The sequence below is a fragment of the Mustela lutreola genome, chromosome 5 (assembly GCF_030435805.1).
Source record: "Mustela lutreola isolate mMusLut2 chromosome 5, mMusLut2.pri, whole genome shotgun sequence".
Lineage (NCBI taxonomy): Eukaryota > Metazoa > Chordata > Mammalia > Carnivora > Mustelidae > Mustela > Mustela lutreola.
Window position 1 is genome coordinate 42,476,421 of NC_081294.1, and position 24,392 is coordinate 42,500,812.

The following is a 24,392-nucleotide window of genomic DNA, read 5'->3' on the forward strand; positions in this document are numbered from 1 at the left end:
CATAAAATGAACATACAAAATTTAAAACTTTTGTGCATCAAAGGATCCTTTTTTTTTTTAATGTTCAACTAGCCAACATCATTAGTTTTTGATGTAGTGTTCAACAATTCTCAAGTTGCGTATAACACCCAGTGCTCCCCACCACACATGTCCTCCTTAATACCCATCACCCTGTTACCCCTCCTCCCACCCCTGTCCTCTCTGAAACCCTGTTTGTTCCCTGGAGTCCAGAGTCTCATGGTTTGTGTCCCTCTCTCATTTCTTCCCCTTCAGTTTTCCCTCCTTCCCCTGTGGTCCTCCACGCTATTCCTTATGTTCCACATATGAGTGAAACCATACAATAATGGTCTTTCTCTGCTTAACTTATTTCACTCAGCATAATCCCCTCAAGTTCCATCCATATCGATGTAAATGGTGGGTATTCATCCTTTCTGATGGCTGAATAATACTCCATTGTATATATGAATCACATCTTCTTTATCCATTCATCTGTTGAAGGGCATCTTGGCTCCTTCCACAGTTTGGCTATTGTGGACATTGCTGCTATGAACATTGGGGTGCAGGTGCCCCTTCTTTTCACTGTTTGTAGCTTTGGGGTAAATACCCAGTAGTGCAGTTGCTGGGTCATAGGGTAGCTCTATTTTTAAAGTCTTGAGGAATGGCCATACTGCTTTTCCACAGTGGCTGTACCAGCTTGCCTTCCTACCAACAGTGTAAGATCAAGACAGTGAAAAGACAATCCACAGAATAAAAGATTATAACTCAAAGAATAAAGTAAATATCCATGAATTCACAGTGATATAAATAAATTATTGAATAAATAAACAAACAGGGGAGAAGAGACAAACCTTCTTTCTTCCTCACAAAAGACTTCCAAATAATGTATGTAGAAACTTCCTCTTCAGAAGAGGAAATGTAATTCCCATCCTACTGATTATAGATTGGCCTTACCAACTTGCTTTAAAAAAATAGAACATAGGAAAGGAAAAACGGTAAATTTATGAAGGAGAAAGCCGGAAGACATCACCTTAACCCAGTGATCAAGTTAACATCACCGATGCTATTGAAATCCCTGATATAACATGGTAAGAAGGGCACTTCCCCTTGAGATATTATCCCTCAAATCCATAATCCCACACTAATCATGAGAAAACATCAGATAAATCCAAGCTGAGAGACAATCTATAAAATAGCTTACCAGTACTCTTGGGTAATGTGGTAGACTACGTTGGATTCTGGAACAGAAAATATTCTGGATATTAGAGGGGGGAAAATGGTGAAATTCAAATAAAGACTATTTAATTAATAGTATTATATGAATGTTAACTTCCTAATGTTGACAAAAATACTATGGCTATGTTAGTCGTTCACATCTGGGGAAGCTGGGTGAACAGTAACAACTCTCTGCACACCTTTGCAACTTTTCTGTGAATCTCAAGTTATTCCAAAATAAATTTTTAAAACTAAAAAAAAAATATCCCCACAAAGAAATCTCCAGGGCCAGAGGGCTTCACAGGTGAATTGCATCAAATATTTAAGGAAAAAATAATAGCAATGTTACATAAACTCTTTCAGAATATAGAGGAAGAGGTAACATTTCCAAAGGTATTTGATAAAGCCAGAAGGAACCTGACAAAGACATTACAGAAAATTCAAGATCAGAATTTCTCACGAACATAAACACAGAAAAATCAAGTGATATATATGTATGCATATGTATATTATATATACATAATTGTATATATTTATATATTACATATATATGTGCTTATATATTCATATATTAACATATATGTGTAATATATATCTATATATGTAATTCATAAATATAGAGATATATGATATATAAATACATATATAAAATACATTGTGACAGTCATAGGGCTTCAGATGAAGGTGAAGGTAGTCAAAAGGCACAAATTTCTTGTTGTAAGACAAGTAAGTTCTAGGGATGTAATGTACAGCGTGGTGACTGTAGTTAATAATACCATAGGGCATATTTGAAAGTTGTTAAGAGAATAGATCTTAAAAGTTCTCAATACAAGAAAAAATGTAACTATGTGAGGTGATGGATGGGAACTAGACCTATTTTGGTAATTATTTTGCTATATGTACAAGTATCAAATTACATGGTACACCGTAAGCTGATACAATGTTATGTGTCATTTACATCTCAATAAGAGTGGAAAAAATAAAATTAAAAAATTTAAGAAAATTAAATTATGACTAAGTTAGGCTTATCCCAGAACTGCAACGTTGTTTCGACATTTAGAAATCAATCAGTGTATCAGAGAAAGACAAATACCATAAGATTTCAATCAGATGTGGAAACACTATGACTATGGGTTTATCATTATGTAAGGATCCTCTTTATCAAAATAATACTTTTTGCCAGGAAGTCCCCTTGTCTGATGTTAATGCGACTAGATGGTATTGGAGATTGCTGAGGGGTAGGTGTTGACTGGGGAGAACAGGGGAAATTTTTCTGGAATGATGGTGACATTCAACATCTTGCCAGGGATTTGGGTCACATAGATGGATACAATGTTAAAATTCCTGAATAACATATTCAGGATCTGTGCATTTCAATATATGTAAATTTTACCTAGAAAATCTACAAATATTGAACTCTGGTTAATTATATAAATGCTTAAGTGCTTCAGGTGAAGTATACTGCTGTCTTCAATTTACTCTGAAATGCAAAAAAATAGATTGAGGGGTGCATAAAGGAATACAGATCTGTGGTGAAGCAAATATGGCCAAATGTTAATTGTGGATCTAGTGAGTAGATATAGGATTGCTCCCATTAAAATTCATTCAACCTTCCTGTATGTTCGAAAATTTTCATAATAAAATGTTCAAAGAATTCAAAGACTAGAGGATCTCTATGGAGGGTAACTTTTTCTAAAGCTGTTTTGTCCTATATCAGTGTTTCTCAGAGGGTGGTCTTTGCCTCACCCACTTACTTAGACCCATGGAAGGACCTAACCTACTAACGTTTAAGAACTAATGTTCTAGATCCCTATCCTGCAGGATATCACTCCACACCCAGAGCTTCAAATGCTACTTCATCACCAACTCCCAAATCTAGATCTTTCTTAAGCTCCAATTCCTCTTGGGCAGGGAATTGCCACCGGTCTCAGGGGTGACTTAAACTTACCAAACCCCACATTGGACTCATTTTCCTATCCCTACTTTCCAATCTCACTCTCCACCCTATCCAACATTCTGTCAGGGAACTTCCACCCATGTGAGCAAACCAGAGAACTGGTGGGCCAGGGGGGTGGTCGTCCTAGACCCCTCTTTCCCTTCCATTTATTTCAGGTGACAATACAGTGGGTCACTGACTTGGCTTCTAAAACATCTGTCACATCACTCTTTGCCCTATGAGTTGCCTTAGTTCAGCTGTCATGATGCTGTACCTTTTGAGCCTTCTCCAGGAGGGGAGGACCTCAAAATACTACAGGCAGTGAGAAGGGTTAGAGGCTGAAGCATTATGACTAGTAGGCAGAGGTTAAGTACTGTGCCCCAGGGCACACAGCTGGGAGATGCTCAAGTGAGAATCTGAACACAATAATCTGGCTCCAGAGTCTGTTGAAACCATTACCTGCTGTAAACAAAAATGGGGTTTTTCTTTTTGTGTGTTGAGAGTCAACTACGTTTCTGTTACTAGAGTTAACACTAGCTGCTGTAACAGATAAATCCCCAGGTCTCGACAGCTCACTGTAACAAAAATTCCTCCCATCCCAATGTTCTCTCTCAAGGCAGTGATAGAGAACCCAGGCTCCTTCCATTGTGACTCTCCCATCTTCAGCACACTCCGGTGTGTCTAGTCAGACAGGGAAAGAGCTCATAGGATTAAGTGTAAGATGTTTTTACAGACCTGTTCTGGGAATGGCAAAGGTTACTTTTCACCAAGTGTGCCCCAAGCTGTGTGCCCTAGAGGAAAAGGAAATGGAGTTGGTTCAGTACCTAAGAGTTTTTGTCAAAATCTAATTGCTCTTAATTCTGATTTACTCAAGGAAGATTGAGCATCATTTCTATACTTCAATTTATGCTGGCATATTATGCTTTTCAAAAAATATCTATCCATAGCCAGACATTGCACAAAATTTAGAACCTCCTCTTTCTCAAAAAGTCAAGAATATACAATTCGGAGTCATATATATGTGTATATATGTACAGATATAAATAAACTTGGCAATTATTAAAACACTATATGTAATCCACATCTTATTCACAAGTTGGCTTAAAATCTTTTACATGTTAGAAAGTAGACTAAAAACAAAAACAAAAACAAACCCAACCCCATCCAAAATGGTGTCAAAATAGTTGGAAGTACCCTCATTGATTCACAATCAGTATTACTAGAAAGTAAATCAAATTTTCTAAGTCCTTCCAGATTTTTAAACTTAAAAAAAAAAACAATAAAAAACAACAACAACAAAAAAGCCAAGATGAATCCCTCTAGAGGAAAAAAAAAATTCTCCAGAGAACCTAAAAATGGGTATTGTATGGGTTATGTCCATCCCATTAAGTATCTATTTTAGGTAAACGACATGCAATTGACTTCCAGAAAAATGGAATTTCAGATAACTTTTGTTTCCCTTTAAAATGACTTGTATAATATGGCAATGACTTTTTAAAGCTACCACCACATGGCAGGTTCTGTGCTGAGTGCCCTCTATGCATTATCTTACTTTAACCTCATACCCGTAAGTACTTACTAAAAAGGCCAGGGCCTTTTTCCCATCATAAAATGGATATAGGAATAAAAATCAAAACAGTCTCAAGCCAAAAATTTACCGGTTTTCTTCTACTGACCTCAAGGTGAGCTACCAAAGGATAAGGAAAACAAAAATCTAGAAATAAGCCTATGACAACGTTTGGAAAATTGACCCGTTTTAATTTTTTAAAAACAAAAAAAACACAACACAACATCCAATTATTTTTACCATCTACAATTCAGTTATATCCAAACATTCTAAGACCAAACAGAGTCCCCTGGCCAGAAGCAGGGGCTGAGGACGAGACGCTGAAGACACACGAAGGTGAAGGCTAGAGGTGAGTCCCAGCTGCAGGTCACAGGTCTTCCAACACGCACAGGCGCCTTTTGGCTCACAGTTTGTTCACGTGTTTTACAGGAAGCTCTTTCAATTTCATCCCAGACACCAGATTTCTTCAATGATACACAGCTCCACATTTGTGTTTCCATCCAATTGACGGGAATAAAAAGCAATTTTTGTTTTTGTCTTGTTTTGGTAGCGCACAGAGGTAAAACTATCCGCCAGATTCCTTTAGTAATAAATGAGGAAAGGAGAGGTAAGAAAAGATCTGGGCTGTGCTGGGTGCTGGTTTCTACTTGTCTCTTTCATGTTGACTTCTGAAGTGTTAAATCACACTCATGCCACTACAATGATTAGTAATAGTAATCTTTTTGCAGATGATAAAAAGGAAAAATACCCAATGGACATAAAAATGGTCAAAAAGATTTTACTGCAGGTCAATTTTTCTCCCCCCAAAGAAGATACAAAATGAACATCTAATTGGGATGGTAACTCCGTTAGACATTCCAATTCACCCAGTTGCTTGTTTGCCATAGAAGTAAGTTTGATTAGTAATGTTATAGCAGTAACCAGATGTGTTAATGGCAGCTTATTTGAGGTCCATCAATCCTTGGAATACGTGTAGGGAAGCATGGCTGTCGTTCTCTGACTGCCCACATCTGAACACATTCAGCTACCATGGAAACTACAAAGGAAGGAAAAATAGATTTATTCCAAGATTCATGTACTGGGATTTTTTCAGCGCCCTTTCTTCTATAAAGCCCCGGAGTGGTGATAATGTGCTAGGGACTGCTGTGTTTCCCGGCATGAGCTCCCATCCTCTGAGGGTCCTGAGAAGGATAGTGGATTGGTCCTGGAGCCCTCATGAAAGGAGGGGGTGGTCCCATTGGGTGGAACATGTGTGGCCCAAAACCTGCAGATGGGAGAGGACAAATTTGTTAGGCTTGCAGTTTCCTTAACAACCTTTCAAACCTCTGAATCTTTCTAAGGTCAAAACCACCTACACAGAAACCATACTGACAAAGGGCTTCAGAACATGTCAGTCACAGAACTGCTTAGGAACGTATGTATACCTGTAATACCTCCCTGGTTTTAGAAAACCTGTCCCTTCACACCAGGTCAAAAGAAAACTCCACAGGACTCAAGTTATCTGCTAATATGTCATCTGAACCTTTGGTATCTATCGAACATGCCACCCCTACTGGACAGGATCCAATCAGGATTTGGGAGAGGAGGAAGAAATCAGGTGGAGGCAAGACCCTGTCACCACCACCAACAATGCTTTATCCTCAAATGGAGGGTGTTCAGAAAGCAGGACTTCATTAAAGAGGATGGCGACTCTGCCACAGGAGAACCAGGCACTTATGATTTACTTACACTCTTCACATGGTCACTGGCAGCTTCTAGAGCAGCGCGATACTGGAACCATTTATTACTGTCCCCTCCCCACCCGCTAAAGATAAAGCCATATGTAACGATCTAAAATTTAACTTAATTACAAGACCAAGGACACTGTTTAGTTCATCTGACACATTTTTTGTAAAGACTTACTGAATTTACATCCTGGCACAAGCTCTCTATCTTAGAGACACGTAATGAATGCTTTATACAATGACACATACATCCACTCTAGGCAATGGCACGCTAGGACATCAGTTAGGATTTAGTTTAAAACAGGGGACACACTGATGATAGATCAGTGTAATCTAGTAACTCCCACTCTGATATACATACACTGAGATCTTTAGAACACTGGCAACTTTCCCCTCGTTGGCAGGCCAGGAAAAAAGAAATCAAAGATCAGGGACCCTAACAAATCAGGTTTACTTGCAGATTTCTATGGGGCAAACTCAAAGAATTTAGACATGATAGTGAGGTGTGAAGACAGACTCTCACAAGGATTTTCCTAGGCTAAGTTAGACCTACTTACTGACAAGGACTATGGACATTACCTGGGGGAGGGGGTGGGGCAATACCAGGAGGCGGGGGCAGTGCGATGTTCACTACAGCTGGAGGTCCACTGGGGGGGAGGTTGAAGTAGTTGGCAGAAGCTTCTTCTTCTGCTGCAGGAGGAGGAGGAAGAGCTGCAGAACAGAAAAGAGGCAACAGTCAGAGAGAAGATGATTGTGCAACATCATTTCCCACTCCTGTAAAATCCTGGGCTGCTGCTGGGAGAAAAGGGCTGCTGCAGGAGCCAGAAACCAGCCCGCAGGCCTCTCCTCGCACTGAGGAACGTCAGGGCAGTGTGAGCACCTGACGTGAGCAAGCCATGGGGTGGGCACAAAGTCTGCACTCACCTCCTGGCAGTCCTGGAACAGGCTCAAGCTTGATTCCAGAGTCTGTGGTTCCATCCTTCTCTTTTTCTTTTCCTCTGGCTGCTTGGGACCTGGAAGACACACAATGTCAGCACTAGGTCCCACCTTCTCTCATACCTCTGCTTCTCAGGTTTCTTGGTCAAGCAGAGATCCTTCATCCTTGCCTCCTCTTCGGCAAACACTCCTTCCCCATAAAGGCCACAGTGCAGAGTGGTAAAAGCAACTGTTTTAATGCCAGAAAGACCTGGACTCAAAATCTGCAGGGAACGTATGGATGAGAAGAGGCGACCTCTGTGTGCTTGGCACAGTGCTGACTTAGCACACCGGAAGCACTTGGTCTGGGAGTGCTGCTGCTCTTCGAGATCCCCTTTCTGCTTCAAAGTCAGAAACCTGTCCTCCCTCTGAACCTCCAGGGCCTTTCACCAGAGTCTCTCTTTCACAATCATCACTTTCAAACTGGAGTTAGCTTTTCTTCTCCACTGGACAACTGGCCTCTGGAGGGCCGACTCTAGGTCTAATGCATCTGTAAACCCTCAAATCCACTTTTCATATCCTGGCATCACATTAGACCTGTAATAGCTGGTCATAAAAAACATGAACCTTCAAAAGAGTAGATTACTACATCAAAACCCTGAATGAATTTCCAAAGCAGGACTTTCCCAATGTCGCAAGATTGAGGTGTTAGGAAATGAAAAATTCTTTTTAACAGTCCTACTGACTTAAATCTATTCACCAGAAACATACTAGTCTCCAGATAATGGAACGCTTTCTTGAAAATCTCAACAAAGATACTTTAAAGGAGTCTAACTCTCACCTTCCCCATTTCACGTTGAGTCTGCGGCCATTGACAATCAACTTATTAAAGGACTTCTCTGCAGCCACCTCTGCAGCCTGCCTCGTGGCAAACTGGATGAACGCACACTGCTGTCTCTGCACGACAGTGATCGTCCGGATTTCCCCAAACTGGTAGAAGTGATTTCTGAAGGGACACAGGCAGAGAAACAGGAGAGTTAATGGATGTACTCCCAGGTGGTTGTGATGGATTATTCACTCTTCCGCTGACTCACGAGGCAGGTGGCCCCATGGTTATCTGTCTAACCACCTGCAGGCAGTCCCCCCAGTACCCTACCCTACTGTGGGTGCTACTCACTGAGAGTTTTAAAAAAAAAAAATGAGTAAGACATGGTTTACTAATATCTCAGAGGTTTTTTTGCCTGGAGGAAAAAGGGCCCCAGTGGGTTCCTTAGGGACCTAAACCCGACGTAAGGGTCTGGCAAACTACAGCCCCCATGGCTCATGAACCAGGAACATTTAAAAGTTATATTAAGGTTGTAAAATAACGACAGTGACAATGATGATGACAATGAAACAACAGGGAGGAGGAGCAGGGAAATGTCTGCCACTGCAGGGATGGCCTAGCTCACACAGACCAGGTTTAATGGAGAAGGCCACAGAGGGCGTGTTACACACTTATAGGAGATTCTTCCTCATTTATCTCTTTGCAAGAGGCAATTTCCATCACTATCTATCCAGAAGTCCCATCCAGCCAATCAAAATACAAGCCAAGGATAATACAAATACATCAAATACAAATCTCTCTAAAAAGTTAACAATTTAAACCGTACAAGTTTTGTAATTGCCAAGTTCTCCCTCCTTGACATAATTAATCACACTTGGATACGTGCTGTAGTTTAGAAATTCTAACTGGCTATTAGGTCAAACAGAATATCATGTAGGGGCATCTGGGTGGCTCAGTCAGTTAAGTATCCGACTCTTAATTTAGGATCAAGTCGTGATCTCTAGGTTGTAAGATCAAGCCCTATGTCAGCGACATGCTGCATGTGGAGCCTGCTTAAGTTTCTCTCTCTCTCTCCCTCTCTGCTCCTCATTCCCCTGGTTACCGCTCACAGGCTCTCAAAAAAAAAAAAAAAAAAGAATCTCATGTAATCATTACTATATGCAAGGATCAAGGATCAAGTAAGCACTGTTAGCTGATGAACATTCCTACTCTGACATCAGAAAGGATAATTTTATAAAGATTCTAGTCAGCATGATACTAACTATAGAGTGGCTAAAGAAAAATGTACTTCGTACCAAATTATCATGCTTGCCTGTGTTTTTGCCAAAAAAGTATTCCAGGGCAGTTAAAAGCAGAAAGAGCTCATGAAATTTTATCTACAAACCTTAGATCAGTCTCAGTAATGGTATCGCCCAGGCCACCAACATATAACGTGGTGATAGTCTTGTCCTCTGGTGGGTCCAGGCGAGGCATTGTTGAAGCCCTCTTTAGAAGCTTATCTGCCACAGGATCATTGATTCCATAATATCGGTCTTTAATGTTCTGATCAGCAAGGGGATCATCTGGATCTGTTGGCTTCTCATGTCTATGGTTCAGTAAAGAACAATGCATTAAGGTGAAACAAAGGAAAAGAATTTACAGGTATCACCCAATAGTAGCTACATACACATACCCAGAAATGTCTTTTGAACTAGAAACTACAGTCATCCCAAAACATAATTACCACGACAGAGCTAATACCAAAGGAATTACTGTATTACACAAAGATTTGCCAGCCTCCTAAAAGCCATTTAAATGGCCATCTAAGTTAACAGAGTTAATTAAGAAATTGGCACAATCCACTTCAAAACAAAAAGTAACTAAAATATGGTTACCCTTCTCTAGGTCAGTGGTTGTTAATGTACCTGAGGTCTTGCATACCACTGACAGTCTCATTCAAGCTATGGACCAGGCCCAGAAAAAAGCACAGATAATTATTTTCATGGGTATAAGGTGAACCAACCCCAAATCAAGAACTCCTAGGCCAGATGCTTGGCAGGCTTGACTGAAACATACTCACATATCTTTGAGAGGCCTGGCCTTCACTGGATATCAACTACACACGTACCCCATGACAGTGATGACTTAGCTCTCAGGTAGAAACTTTTAGAGTGAACATATGGCATAACAACTTAGCTTCCCAAGGCCTGGTTATGAGTAGAAGTCCCATTACAAATAAAAACAGTAATTTCAACAAGCTCTTCTAAATGTAATAGCCCTAAGATGTGACATTTATCATACTAGTTATATAAACCTATAGATTTTAAATCAGAAATAGTCATTTCTTAAATGACTAAGTATCTGCAAGCCAATAATGAAAGTGCAGTTCAGCTCTTGCCTGTATGGGCACTCCTCTCCTCTTTTACATTCTCCTTTTACCCAGAAGGAGCAAATGTGGGGTCGATTCCTCTTGTAGTAGGGTGTGGTCCGGGCCAGCTTGAGCAACATATCACTGGTGGAGGTGGCTTTCCCCAACATGCCAACTGGCCGCGTTCCATCAGAGTTAGAAATCTATAGAGGGATGACAAGTTCAAAAGATAAATTGTATAGACTGTGTCAAACCACTAGAATTCTACCAAATATAAATTTACATCAAGAAAGTGGCAGCATACTTCTCTCTCCATATTCTGTGTGTAGTACTCTTTGTTAACATCTGACTTTGGCATGTCATCCTTAAAAGATAATCCCGCATCACGGACCTGGATGGGCAGGCCTAGCACAAAGGAAAAGAGGAAAAACCCTCAAGATACATTTAAAAACAAATCCATACTCAACTGCTCATGGAATAAAACGTCATTACTCTCCTCTCCAGCTTCCTAGGTATCAGAGGCTTTATTTTTATTCAAAATCTTTATTGCTATCAGGCCAAAACTACCACAGAGCATTCTATGAAAATGTCCAAATTCCTGAGCTGTCATGAAATTTGAAATCAATGTTTTAGAACATATTTTAGATGAGTAACATTTGGTTACGGTCAGACTTGACCTGTAGTGAATAAGTAATAGCTTATATAGCTATTACTTAGCTTTTTACAATATAGCTATTTACAATAGCTTTTATTACAACAGTGTTTAAAATAAATGTAAAAAGTACATTGTTGTTGTTGTTTTTTACGATTTATCTATTTATTTCACAGAGAGAGAAAGTGCGCGCATACACCCGTGCACAGGCAGCGGGGGAGGAAGGCAGAGGGAGAGGGAGAAGCAGCTCCATGGAAGCTCAATCCCAAGACCCTGGGTTCATGACCTGAGGCAAAGGCAGAAGCTTAACCAACTGAGCCACCCAGGTGCCCCAAAAGTGAGTGACTTTTAAGCCTGTCTTACAGATCCTCTAGATAGTCACACACATGTCATGATCTCGGGGTCCTGGGATCGAGTCCCGCATCGGGCTCTCTGCTCAGCGGGGAGCCTGCTTCCTCCTCTCTCTCTCTCTGCCTGCCTCTCTGCCTACTTGTGATCTCTCTCTGTCAAATAAATAAATAAAATCTTTAAAAAAAAAGAAAGAAAAAAAAAGAAAAAGTATTTTTTCCATGAACAAAAAGTCACCTGTAGGTAAAACAAACAAACAAACAAAAAACAACCGTAGGTAAAACAAACAAACAACCCACCCTCAAAAGCAGTTACTCTTAAAATAGAAGCAGTCACAATCTATCAGTCCTAAAAACACAGTTGAGACAAAAACCTAAAGCACAATTAGCCATTGCTTCTGGTAAGGATTGTGGGAAAGAGCTTTGACTCTTCAAAGAAGCCCAAGGCAAAGAAAATACAAAGCACAGGAAAGATGTCTTCCTTTCACTTTGGCTATAAGGATGTACATGAGAGAGATTTGGGCCAATTCTGATCAATTCCCAACTTTTCCTTAAATTCCTCCTATTGTTTAGAAGGGCTCTAGAACGGCCTAGTATGACTCTCCTCTTCTAGGAAAAGTAGAGCACAGCGGGCACTCCAAAGTGGGGTCAGAAGCAGAGAGGGGGTGAGAAATGGAAAACAAAAAGATCGGTTTGTCCTCTAGGACACCTGCATCTATATGCTTTCAGATCTGTTACACTGGGCAGACATACCATATTCCAGATCCAAGAGGCAGGTCTGACAGACATTCTTCAATTTACTGCAGGTCTGGCACACTTCAGTTTTCTTGAAACGCATGCGGACCCCGGGGCACCAGCGAAACACTGTGAATGGCCTGGCACAGATCTGAAAAGCAAAATGAGAGCCAGAGTGCTAATGGTGCTGATCTGGACAATAAGGCCATGAGACTTAATAACAATGGGAGATTGAAAGGAAAGATCCTTGACTCTATGGTTTAAAGGAGACCCTAGCAACCATGTAGTCTAAATACCAGTTACAACACCCTTCCCCAGGAGTTAAAAAATTCACATAGTACAGAAATGAAATATGCAAAAGTCAAAGTCCTCCCCACACCAGAGATAACCACTACTAATAACAGGACCATTAATCCTTTTGGGCAGGGCAATGGGGAGTGCTATACACTCCTTTAAGAATCTTATGACAGCTATGACCTTCCTCCTCTGCTAAAACCCTTATGCGCATTGTCAGACAACACTCAGTATATCATCTCAGAGAGTTCAGAGCCCATCCACAGATACCAGGTTAAGAACCTTTACATTAGGGGAGCCTGGGTGTCTGAGTGGCTTAAAGCCTCTGCCTTCAGCTCAGGTTCTGATCCCAGGATCCTGGGATCAGCCCCGCATCAAGTTCTCTGCTCAGCGGGGAGTCTGCTTCCTCCTCCCTCTCTCTGCCTACTTGTGGTCTCTCTGTCAAATAAATAAAATCTTAAAAAAAAAAAAAAGAACCTTTACATTAAAGGGCTCACTTTCCTACCTCTCACACAAAACAGTTAACAGTCAATGAGTATATAAATGATAATATGAAAGTCTATGTAGCACTGGCTTTTACTGGAGAAGCCCAGCAAGTTGGAAAGAAAAGGAAAATAAAATTAAATCATTATTCTTAAACAGACATACTTACTTTACATTCCTTCCCATACTTCTCTTTGGTCTGAAACAGAAAAAATAGAAAAGAGCAAGTTTACAGAAAGACAAAAATTAGATGTCTGCTCCTTCCCTGAAGACAACCTAAGAAATGTGTCTGGAGATGCCTGGTCTCCTAAAAGGTGGTGGTGAGGGACCACCTACTGGAGGTGTGGGAGAGCAGAGGTACTCTAACCAGCTACTATGAATCACAATCTCTTAAGAATCTTAGAATCTAAGGCAATTATGTATCTTTCCACTGACACAATTCTTAGGCTCATTTCTGACTCCCAAGTTCTCTCCTAAGAATTAAAATTCCTAACAGTTCCCACAGTCCCCAAATCACAGAGGACATAGCTTTGGCCAGTCCATTTTATAAAGGTTAGTCAGGGGTAACTCATATAGACCCACGCTGTGCAGATACTCTGTATACATACAGTCAATCAAGATCTCTGAGATCGATCACAACACAGTGTTATTCTAATCATTAAATGTTAATTACTGATTATTTTACCCTCATGTATAAGGATGGGGTTACCTTACACTAAAGAAACTACAAGGGGCAGTGGCCAAAAGGTATGTGATTAGGAGTCAGGACACCTACTATCTAGTCCTGATTCTCCTTCTACCTTGCTAAGGTTCCTGGAGTCAACATATCTGAATTTAAATCCAAGCTCCACACCTTACCTGCCATATTGAAAAGACATAACTGTCTCTGCCTCGGGTTAACAGACCTAACTGCTAAGTAAATAAACGCTCAATAAATATTAGCTGTTATGTTATCACTCCTAAACCTCAGGACTGCTACTGAGTTCCAAAGACAGAACAAGCATGACAGTCCTTTGCAAATCGTCCTATGCTTTGGGTGAGTAAGGGAGCATCAGTACTCTGGCGTGGCTAAGAGAAGCATTTCATGGACAGCGTGCGAACACCACAACACTGGCAGAACCTGAATAACTTCCGTTTCACACGCGATCACTCACCATTCGGATATACGGATTTTCTCCGAGACACGTCTGGCACAGAATGGGGAAGTCCTGGTGAAAATGGGAAATCTGGTTGAGAGCCAGGCTCCGAAGACCCTACCATCTCAGCCACACTCACGGCGACGGGGGGAGGGGAGGCGAGAAGCGAGGGTGGGGGACACGGTGGGGCAGGAACCCCAGGTCTAGCACGGGCCAGGTCGCGGGAGGGGGCGCTGTCTGCACTTCCGGCAGGTGGCGGGAGAAAAGACCAGAGCGAAGTGCGTGGAGAGGGCAAGGGTGTGAAGCGGGCTGGTCCAGGACCCTGGCTAAGCGCGCTCCCTCTAAGCCCTGGAGGAGGAGGGCCGCCCTCCAGTCTCCCGCTCTGGCCGAGCTAGGCCGCAGCGCTGGCTCCTGCCCGGAATTCCCTCTGCTGCTCCACCGCGACGGCCCTGCCTGCCCGAAAGAGGCCCGGCTCCGCCGCCTCTCTCTGTCCTCCTCCGGCAGGCATACTCACCGCATCCTCCCAGTTCTGCCTGTTGTAGGTGTTGGAACCCAGAGAGGTCGCCATCTTGAGAGCGTCTGGAGGCAGCGGAGGCTTCCTAGTTGGGAAAGAGGACCGCCACAATCCCGTCAGGCCCTGAGGCTGGCTCCCGGCCCGTTGACGTCTTATTTATGCGTCTTGGGCGCCCTTGTGCGTCATGACGTCACCCAGGGTGTCTTCGCTTAACAATTGGAGTGCTAGGGGGTTGCAATCCGGTGCTCTCTTGGAGTTGGTCACTGGTTGGAAGGAGGGCCACGAGTACAGTTGATTTATTTCTAAAATGGAGCGAAAAAATAAGGGAACAAGTAAGGAAAGAGGGGTTGGGACTAAAACCGCGTTAGCTCCCATGGAGCGCTTATTATGCCTAATGCTGGGCGAACTGGGCTGTGACACTATCTTAATAATCACAATTTCTTTGTAAGGTTGCCAGCTTTAGCAAGCAAAAACACAGAACGTCTAGTTAAAGTTGAAGTGCAGATAAACAACAAACCATATTTTAGTATAAATATGTTTGGGGACGTATTTATTCTAAAAAGTGATTCGTTTATCTGAAAGTCCAGTTTAGCTGGATGTCCTGTATTTTATCTGGCAACCACTACTCTCTAGGCAAGTATGGTTGTCCTTTTTTTTTTTTTTTTTAATAGAAAAGGAAGCTGAAGTTTAGAATTTAGAATTGGGTAACTTACTTCTTATGGTCCTGTAGCTAATAAATGATGAAACCACAAGTCCATATTGTTACATATATCAGTAATTTGTTCCTTTCTATTGCTGAGAATTCTAATATATAAATGTATCGGGGGATTTAAAAAAAAAAATCCATATGTCAGTTGATAGACATTTGAGTTGTTCCGAATTTCAATGAGTATAAATAAAACCATTATAAACATTCACATATATGTTGTACGGACATACGTTTTCATTTGTAAATACAAAGGAATGTAATTACTTGATCAAATGGTAAGTATATATTTTCCCATGTGAGAAAGTTCTTGGAGTTACCTAAGCTTGAATCTATGATTTGTTGTCTTTTTAAAATTTTTTTTATTTTATTTTTTCCTAGTTGGGGTGGGGTAGGGGTAGAGGAAGAGAGAATATTAAGCAAGCTCCATGCCCAGCGCAAAGCCAGACACAGGGCTCTGTCTCACAATCCCGAGATCCAGACCTGATTTGAAGTGAAGAGTCAGTTGCTTAACCAGCTGAGCCACCCAGCCACCCCCCTTTTTTTTTTATTTTTAAGTAAACTTTATGTCCAGCCTGGGGCTCGAACCCAGGACCCCAAGATCAAGAGTCACGTGCTCTACTGACCAAGACAGCCAGGTGACCCTTCGGTTTATCTTTTGTTATGTTTTACAAAATCTTTTAAGTTTTTAAAATTTTCATTTAAGTAATCTCCACCTTCTACATGAAGCTCAAACTTATGACCCCGAAATCAAGAGGTGCATGCTCTTCCGACTGAGCCAGCCAGGCACTCATTTTGCAAACTCTTAGACATCATTTCTTTATTCTTCTGCGTAGTTTCTTCTCCATTTGGGAATCCAATTATACATGTCAGATATCGTTCCATAGGTTTTTTGGGGGGTTTTGTTTAATTTTTATTTATTTGACAGAGATCGCAAGTAGGCAGAGCAGCAGGCAGATAGAGATGGGGAAGCAGGCTGCCCGCCAAGCAGAGAGCCCAATGCGGGGCTCCATCCCAGGACCCCGGGATCAGGACCCGAGCCAAAGGCAGAGGCTTTGACCCACTGAGCCACCCAGGCGCCCCCGTTCCATAGGTTTTGAATACTGTGTGGTTTCACTCTTTCTGAGGGGGACTCAGATTGGGTTATTCCTATTGACATAGCTCTAAGTTTCCTGATTATTTCCTCAACTATGATGAGTCTACCGATGAGACCACAGAGGATATTCATCTCTGATCCTGTGGTTTTTTTATTTCAATTTGTCCCTTTCTTATAGTTTCTGCCTCTCTGCTGAAATGTTCATACATATCATATTTTTGACTAGATTTTTCAACATATTAATCCATTCAAGTCCCTCTCTGATGATTCCAACATCCGGTCATATCTGTATATGGCCTTTTTGTTTTTTCTATGAAAAATGAGTTTTTTCTTGCTTGTGTAACTCAAACTTTTTATTGAATGACAGTCACTCGTTATGTAACACACTGAGGTAGACGAGTATTACCTGGAAATGGGTAGATCTGTTCTGTCAGGCTATTTGTGTGGGATTTCATCAATCCAGTCAGAAACTGAGCTGGGTTTGCATTTTGTTGTTGCTGTGGTTGCCTCCAGTGCATTACCGATTTCATATCCTCTAGCATTATTTTATGCTCTAGGATTGGGCTGAAGTACTTTTCTCAAGCCCTCATATGTCACCCTCAGCTGTCAGCTGTCCTGCACATCTGAACCACAGTGGTTAAGTCTCTACAGCCTCGCCTGTCCCTCACCAGCTGTTGTTACTAGCTCCTTGCTAGGTTGGTAGTTGGGAATGGGTTGGGGGTTCCTTGCTTTGGTTCAGCCTCAGTCTTTAGTAGGTCCTTTGTGGCCAGGCCTCGGGAATGGTTTTTCTCCACATTCTTGCCCCTTCTGTCTGTGGCATCGAAACTATGACCGTGTTTGGAGCTGGCCTTGTGGGGGAGTCTTTCCGGTCCTTCCCGCAGTAGTAGAATTTTAATAGTATTGGTTGGTAGGGAATCCAGGGGCTCAGGACTGAATCTTGTCCCCTGCCTCCAAGAGTCGTTTTTTTCTTACCATTCTTACCAATGGGTCTTTACCTGTGCCCTGGGAAGACAAGCTTTTCTGTTCCTCCCTGAGTGGCTTGGGTCTTTTTTGCTCCTTATGAGGGAAGAGCCTGGGCAGGAGGAGGCAAGCGCTCCTGCCTTTCCCACAGTAGCAGCAGATCTCTCCTACCTACCTCCAAACCCAGGATGCTCTTTAGAGCTCCAGCACCCTCCCCTCCCTGCGGTCTTTCCCGTGAATAAGTGGTAGAGGTTTTGGGAAAAGCTTGTGAGTACATGCCAGCTCCCTTGGTGTCTTGGGCTCCCAGGGATTTTATACTGTCATGTTAGTCCAAGTTTGGCCTTTTTAACATTGATTTCCTCTTACTTGCCATATGATGGTCAACACTTCTTCCACTCACGCTGGGCTACAGGTGAGCCAGTCTACAAGACTGATCTCTCTTTGGAAGGCTCTGTCCCTCCTTGAAATTCAGGCTATTCGGCTGCTCTGCCACATTAGCTGATAGATGCAGTAAAAGGTATGATTTTATCATCTATCCACCTTTTCTTTTTGAGAGGGACGTGACACTCCTTCCAGATACCTATACCCACAGGCAGAAGTGGAGCTCCTGTGTGACCTCATGGAATGGAATGGAAATGGAATGGAATAGAATGGAAAATAATACCACATGTTCAGATATACCCTTTAAAAACAAGTACAGTGAAAATGAAAGAGTATTTTAGTAAGTAGCTACTCTTTTGTCTGTGGAAGGCTCTGAACTAGAAGTCTAGGTTGAAAAAGAAGTGTTAGATGTTAAAAACATGAGTGTTGATGCTTGCTTAAACAGAAACAGCTAAAAAGCATGAGGAAAGTATTTTCACTGGCTAATTCTGTATTATTTAATGTTACTTTCATTTAATACTTAAAGTCATTATCTTGTGTATTTGTCTCACACTGTGAAATATATTTCACTATGTATGTTCCTGATCGCCAAAAAATGAGGGTAAACAAGTTAAGTATTGCCACTGAGGAAGCAACTCAGCTCTGAGGTTTTTTTCTTTGTCCAGACTGCTCTTTCAATGGAATAAAGGGCAGACGGATGACAAAGGGCCTGAATTTGTCTCTGAAAGTCTGCAATCCAGTAACTGGGCTACACACATACAAAGGCCCACAAAGAAGGAAGGGGTAAATGCACTGAAGAGATACAGGGCTGTGAATCAAGGTCATGTCTAGATGGGAGGAAGGGAGAGCAGGAAAGTAATTCTGGAGAAGGTGCACAAAGAATGAAGCATATTCTAGGTAGAGGAAACACCGCAACAAAAAAGCTCAAGGCAAGTGGGATATTTGGCTTATGACAAAAAGAGACTGTGTATTTAAAAAAAGAAAGAAAGAAAAAAGGTGCCTGGGTGGCTTCGTTAAGCATGTGCCTTTGGCTCAGTTCATGAGAGCCAGGGAGTCCCAGGATCAAGCCCCACATCAGCCTCCCTCAGAGGGTAGTCTGCTTCTTCTGCTCCTCACCCTACTTATGCTTTATCTCTCTCAAATTAAAAAAAAAAAAATAAAGCTAGGGGTGCCTGGGTGGCTCTGTGGGTTAAAGCCTCTGCCTTCACCTCAGGTCATGATCCAAGGGTCCTGGGATCAAGCCCCAAGCCCCCGCTTCGGCCTTTCTGCTCGGCAGGGGGCCTGCTTCCTCCTCTCTCTCTGATCTCTGTCAAATAAATAAATAAAATCTTTGAAAAAAAAAGCTAAAAGATCAACAAGGAAACAAGGAAAAGGGTGATACTAATTTATTCAAAAACTATCGCGTGCCTAATTTGTCAGGTGTTCTGGCCTCTGCAGATACAGCAACTTAAAAAAAAAAAAAAAGATAAAATCCCTGCACTCTAGAGCTTATGTTCTCATGTGATGTGTCAGAATATAAGGTGTTTGTTATGCTGGTGTTTAGTGCTACAGAAAAAAACACAGCCAAGGAGAACAGGGAATGTGTTTAGGGGATGGCCCTTTTTACACCATTAAATACGGTGGTCAGGGAAAGCCTCACTAAGAAATGTTTGGGCAAATGCTTGATTGCGATGAGGGTGTGAGTTATACACGTATCTGGGAGAAGTTTTCTAAGCAGATGGACAACTAGTGCAAAGGCCCTGAGAAGATGCCTGCTGAGGTGACTCGAGAATAGCAGGGACCCATGGGGCTGGGATTTATGGAGCACGGGGAAGTAACAGATGAACTCAGGGAGGCAGTGGTTGGGTGGGTTTCGTATCATGTAGGATCTCATCAGCCATTGTAAGGAGTTGTATTTGCTTTGCTCTTCAGCAAGCTAAAAAGCCTAAGTGGAAAAATGCTTTATTCATTCTGGCTGCTGTGTTGAACACTGATTGAAGGGTGGTTTCCAGATCGTTTGGATGCTACTGCAGTAGGTCTGTAAGTCTACGGTGATTTGGCCCAGGACAGTAATTGTGGAGAGGGTATGAAGTGATCAGTTTGAAGACAGAGCTGATAGGATTTGCTGACTTACTGCAGGTGGCACATGAAGAGTCAAGGTTGATGCCAAGATTTTTGTTGTGAGCAACTGAAAGGATACAGTTGCCATTTAGCTAAGGAAGAATGCAGGAAAGGCAGATGTGGTGAGAACATCCACTGTGGTTTTGAACTTTCAGAGACTATTCTAGAGTTGGTATGTGAATTTATTTTTCGGAGAGACAGAGAGTGCACTCGGGAAGGGGTAGAGGAAGAAATCTTAAACAGGCTCTGCACTGGGCGTGATCTCATGCCCCTGAGATCATGACCTGACCTGAGAGTCGGTCGTGTAACTGACTGAGCCACCCAGGCACCCCACTATGTAAATTGAATAGATGGTCTGAAAACAGTGAGATCACGGTGAGTAAGCAGAGAGAAAAGTGTAAGAAAATGAGATCTGGCACACTCCTTATGAAGAAAAGTTGTCACTGACATAGAAGCAAAACCAGGGGCTTTTGTTCCAGAAACTAAGTCAAGAAAGGTTTTTAAGAAGGGAGAGATCAGCTGCCAGATGCTACTGAAAGATTAAGGAGATAAGGACTGAAAATCAGCCATGTGTTTTAACAGTGTGGAATCTTGGAGAACTTAAAGAGAGCAATTCCGGTAATGTGCTGGGGTGGAATGGGTTCAGGTGAGAACAGGAGGAAAGAAACTCAAGGGTTTTGAAGGAGTTCCGCTGTAAAGGGAGTAGAGATCTGGGGTATCAGCTAAAGAAGAACGTGAGGTCAGTTTCTAAGCTGAGAGAAACCCTAGCACCATGATGGAAAGATGCAGGAGAGCGGAGGGGGAACTGTGTAAGTGACATCCTTGAACAGAGGAGAGGATGAGACCAGCTGCGCTCGGTGGTGGGGCCTGCGTCAGACAGGAGCGCCAGCAGTTCATCTGTAGTACTGGGAGGGAAGGAAGAGGTCCAGGAGGACAGGGGGAGGGGATGGAGGGGCTACCAATAAGGGGTGGGCCATTTTGGGTTATCTGAAAAGATGTCTTGGGGAGCATGGACCTGGGGTAAAAGCTGATGGGGACCTAACAACATGACATTTATATAATGGTTCTGTGAATACGTTTATACGGAACCCAAGCATCACCGACCTCTGTTACAGTGAACTAACTCGATAGGGGCTTTCAGTTTAGTTCGTTTAAAGAAACAGAAGAGGCAGCATACCCCAGTGACCCTCCTACTAACGCTCTTCCCTCCAAGCCAGTCTTCTGACTCTGAGCCATGCTATTCCATTCAGCCCTCATGAAAGCAAATGAAAGACATACTCAAGGTTTGTCTGCTTTATTTCACTACATTAAGTTAAGCTATAAGGCAAAACAGGGGCCTGTAATTCATAAAGATTAAGGAGTGCCTCTCATTCCCAAAAGGGACCAAAAAGGTTTCTTCACAAATATACGTGACATTTATTTAACTCATTACACCTATAAGCACTTTGAACAAAAGAAACCTCAGTGGGCTAATCAAACTACAAATACATATTAACTTAGCTTTATGTTTCCAAAACTGTAGCTTCTAGTGCTAACGACACTGCACTCGCCAGCAGTGGTGCACTGCCTGTGCGCTGCCAATCCTGCACCTGATCTAGTATAAAAAAGCGACAAATAGATTCTGAATTCACCTCCTGCAGGTGTTGAACCGTTTCTACTAATTCACAGAATACTGGCTTGCACTGAGAACTATCTTGAGGAAACAGTAAAACAATGGCTCTGTTATTAATTTGGCTTCTGAGGGAAAAAAAATTCTATGATCAAAAGTGTTTTTGTGTTTCTGTGTTACATGGGGGTGATGAGAGCCATTACTTCAACATTATTACTTTGGGGAACAAACACTAGCTACATGCCGTAAACATACAATATGCAAGTGTGCGTAGTCTGCAAATGTGTAAACACAGGAAGCCATTCTCTCCTCTGACGTCCAGGTCCTCCACGGGCAAGCATGGAGCCATGGCTTCAGAGCAGATTCTTGCACGTAGTGAAATAAAAACCAAGACACCAAAAATTAAAACTATTTCTCTAGTCTGCATATTTGTCCTTACATGACCCCCTGCCCCAACTCCTAAGAGGCTAAACCTTACTTATTACTGTCATAATATTAGAGATATGTGTATTTCCTTCTTATGCTGCAGCATATGTACTACTCTGTGAAACAATGTTTCATTAAGTCAGCTTGACATTTTGAGTAGGATTTAGTGTTCTCTCAAAGGCTTACTAAATATTTTTGTCTTCCAAAGGGAGCTAATAAGTTACTATGTCCTGCCTGTATTCTAGATTACTATATATCTTAATTTCTTTTTTTTTTTTTTTACACTAAAGGCTTGAACTTAAAAACAAAACGAGGATAAAAAGGAAATTTCTCTTTTCCCCCAAAATGTGTTGGTTGCTTGCTAATAATACATTTACAGAAAATGTGGTGCAGACAGTGGTCTACTTGGTCAAGTCTCATTTTAGAAAATGCCACAGAAAATTAAGGTTAGCAAGCCAGCTCCAGGATACTAAAAGAAAACAGCATGTGTGCTGTCAGGCAAGTATTCTGGGGTACTAGCTGAACTATTTTGTGTTTTACGATCAAAACAGTCTTATTCAACACACCTTATGATAGATGTTTTAAACTCAGGATGGGAAAAGGTTATCTTAATACCCAGTTTGGGATTCAAGAGATTGTAACTGCTATTTTCCCCTTCAAATCAATGGAAAGAATATTAGTTTGGATCATGCTAAAAGTCTGACCTTTAAAATGTTTTCTGCATTCCAGAAGTGAACTCGTCTACCAAGTTTTCTTTGGCCTCTTTCCAGGTCCCAAATATTTAGAACTTACTGAGTTAAAGAGGCAGAGCAGATGGGAAGGGGAGGGAGTAAAACACAGAAGGGATACCTCCGGATGACAGCATTAACCCCTGGATATTGTGGCAACATTTAAAAGTGAATGGAATTTGCAACCCCTTGGTATGGCATGTGATAGCTTGCTTCTCCAATTCTTAAAAGAAGTTCCATATTCTAATGAGAAAGAAATTTTAAGAGCACCTGATAAATATGCATCCTCTATTTACTCAGAAGACGGCAAATTGGAGTGCCTTAAGAATCTCACAGGTTTTGCCAAACACCACGAAACAAAAGACAGGGTGACAATTCTATTTTTCTGTCCAATGGAAACCACGGCAAGATGGGAGCCACAGGGGCAGGTGAAGGGATGTGTTTAGACTGCTAGATTATAGCTACATGGAATGCGGAGAGCAGCTGGTACACTGACACCAGCACTGGGTCATTAACAGCAGGTCTGCCTTGCAGTTATCATTTTATCTGTGAGACTGTGACCCTTTTTGAGGTCAGACTGGGAGAGAGTATGGTCAGTTTCTCGGGTGGCAAATCTAATGCCACTCCAAAGAACAGCCATCCCCTTTCTTGGGAGGGAACTGTGCTGTTGTTATTCGACGTGCAGGGTTCAGTGAGGGAGACAGATTACTAGTATGAACAGAAGTGAGAGCAAGAGGAACAGCAGTTAGCCTGAGTCCCTAATGTCTTGCCAGTGCCCCCACCCTCTGAGGAACAGGATTCAGTAGCGCATGGGTACATTATTACAAACAAGGCTTAATGAAGCAGCGGCTTCCACATGTTAACATGGGTTCATGGTGTCCTTTGCCCCACCAGTGGCACCTTTAAGGAAGAAGCGGGCCCAAGCTGAGTTCCACATGCTGGGTGAGCCAGATGACTTCTGTGCCCTGGTCACTTTCTTCGATGGGGCGGATGGGGGCCGCCAGGTTTTTAAAATCATGCTTCATCTTAAAGCACACGGTCACTTCGCCCTCCTCCCGCTGTGGCGTCACTTTGATGAAAATGCCCACTTTGTTGGCCTTTCTGAAGGCTATAATGCTATGGAAAAAAGTAAGTACAGTGTTGGGTAGGTCACAAGTCAGCCAAGCCACGAAGACTTATATTTTATCTAATGACAAGTTATTACCATCATCTTGTTTATTAGCAATAGAGTTCTTTCAGCAAAATGTCAAACTACCTTTTTAATATTACAAAAGTAAAATACAGTCCTATGTAATTGAAATTCAAATTGGAAAAAAGTTAAGTCTTCCCTTATTTTCCCCTTTAGCACACAGAAAAACTACAAACACTTTGGTTCTTAACCTACCAGGTATTTTTCTACGAGTTTGCACCAACACAAAAGGGACACACTACTTGTTCGTTAACTTGGTTTTTTCCACTCAGTTTATCACAAATACCTTTCTTCCATGCTGGTATATACAGATCTTCTCCATTCTACTTAATGGCTGCAGAGTATTTTCTTATAGGTTTACTATAACTGGTATATACTAATATTGCCAATTTTCCTGTCATAAACAATGGTGCTGTGAATATCCCTTTACGTTGATCTTTGTGTGCATGTGGTAATGTTTCTATAGGATACAGACTGATATTAACTCAGAACTTTACAGTAGCTTCTAG

General features: G+C 41.9%; 2 protein-coding genes across 3 annotated transcripts in view; both read right to left on the reverse strand.

Annotated features, from left to right (window-relative positions):
* Positions 1-4,885: 4,885 nt before the first annotated feature.
* On the reverse strand, positions 4,886-14,844 carry RBM22 (RNA binding motif protein 22). Its single transcript, XM_059174061.1, has 11 exons — positions 14,689-14,844; positions 14,193-14,246; positions 13,208-13,237; positions 12,280-12,412; positions 10,832-10,932; positions 10,558-10,730; positions 9,565-9,765; positions 8,196-8,360; positions 7,364-7,452; positions 7,019-7,150; positions 4,886-5,979 (listed from the first exon to the last, which is right to left on the reverse strand). The coding sequence occupies exons 1-11, from the start codon at positions 14,740-14,742 to the stop codon at positions 5,849-5,851; spliced, it is 1,263 nt and encodes a 420-aa protein (XP_059030044.1). The 5' UTR covers positions 14,743-14,844; the 3' UTR covers positions 4,886-5,848.
* Positions 14,845-21,209: 6,365 nt separating this feature from the next.
* Positions 21,210-24,392, reverse strand: part of DCTN4 (dynactin subunit 4) — a 30,322-nt gene continuing 27,139 nt past the window's right edge. For both annotated transcript variants that reach the window (XM_059174059.1, XM_059174060.1), the window contains one exon: positions 21,210-23,810. In XM_059174059.1, coding sequence (XP_059030042.1) covers positions 23,597-23,810 — 214 coding nt within the window. In that variant the 3' untranslated portion in view covers positions 21,210-23,596. The remainder of the gene's footprint in view (positions 23,811-24,392) is intronic.

Coding starts and splice junctions, on each gene's coding strand:
- RBM22 (XM_059174061.1), bottom strand. CDS start 14,742: ATGGCGACCTCTCTGGGTTCCAACACCTACAACAGGCAGAACTGGGAG. Junction 9,766..10,557: donor GGAGAGGAGTGCCCATACAG/GCAAGAGCTGAA, acceptor ACTGAACCATAG/ACATGAGAAGCCAACAGATC. Junction 8,361..9,564: donor ATTACTGAGACTGATCTAAG/GTTTGTAGATAA, acceptor GTGTCCCTTCAG/AAATCACTTCTACCAGTTTG.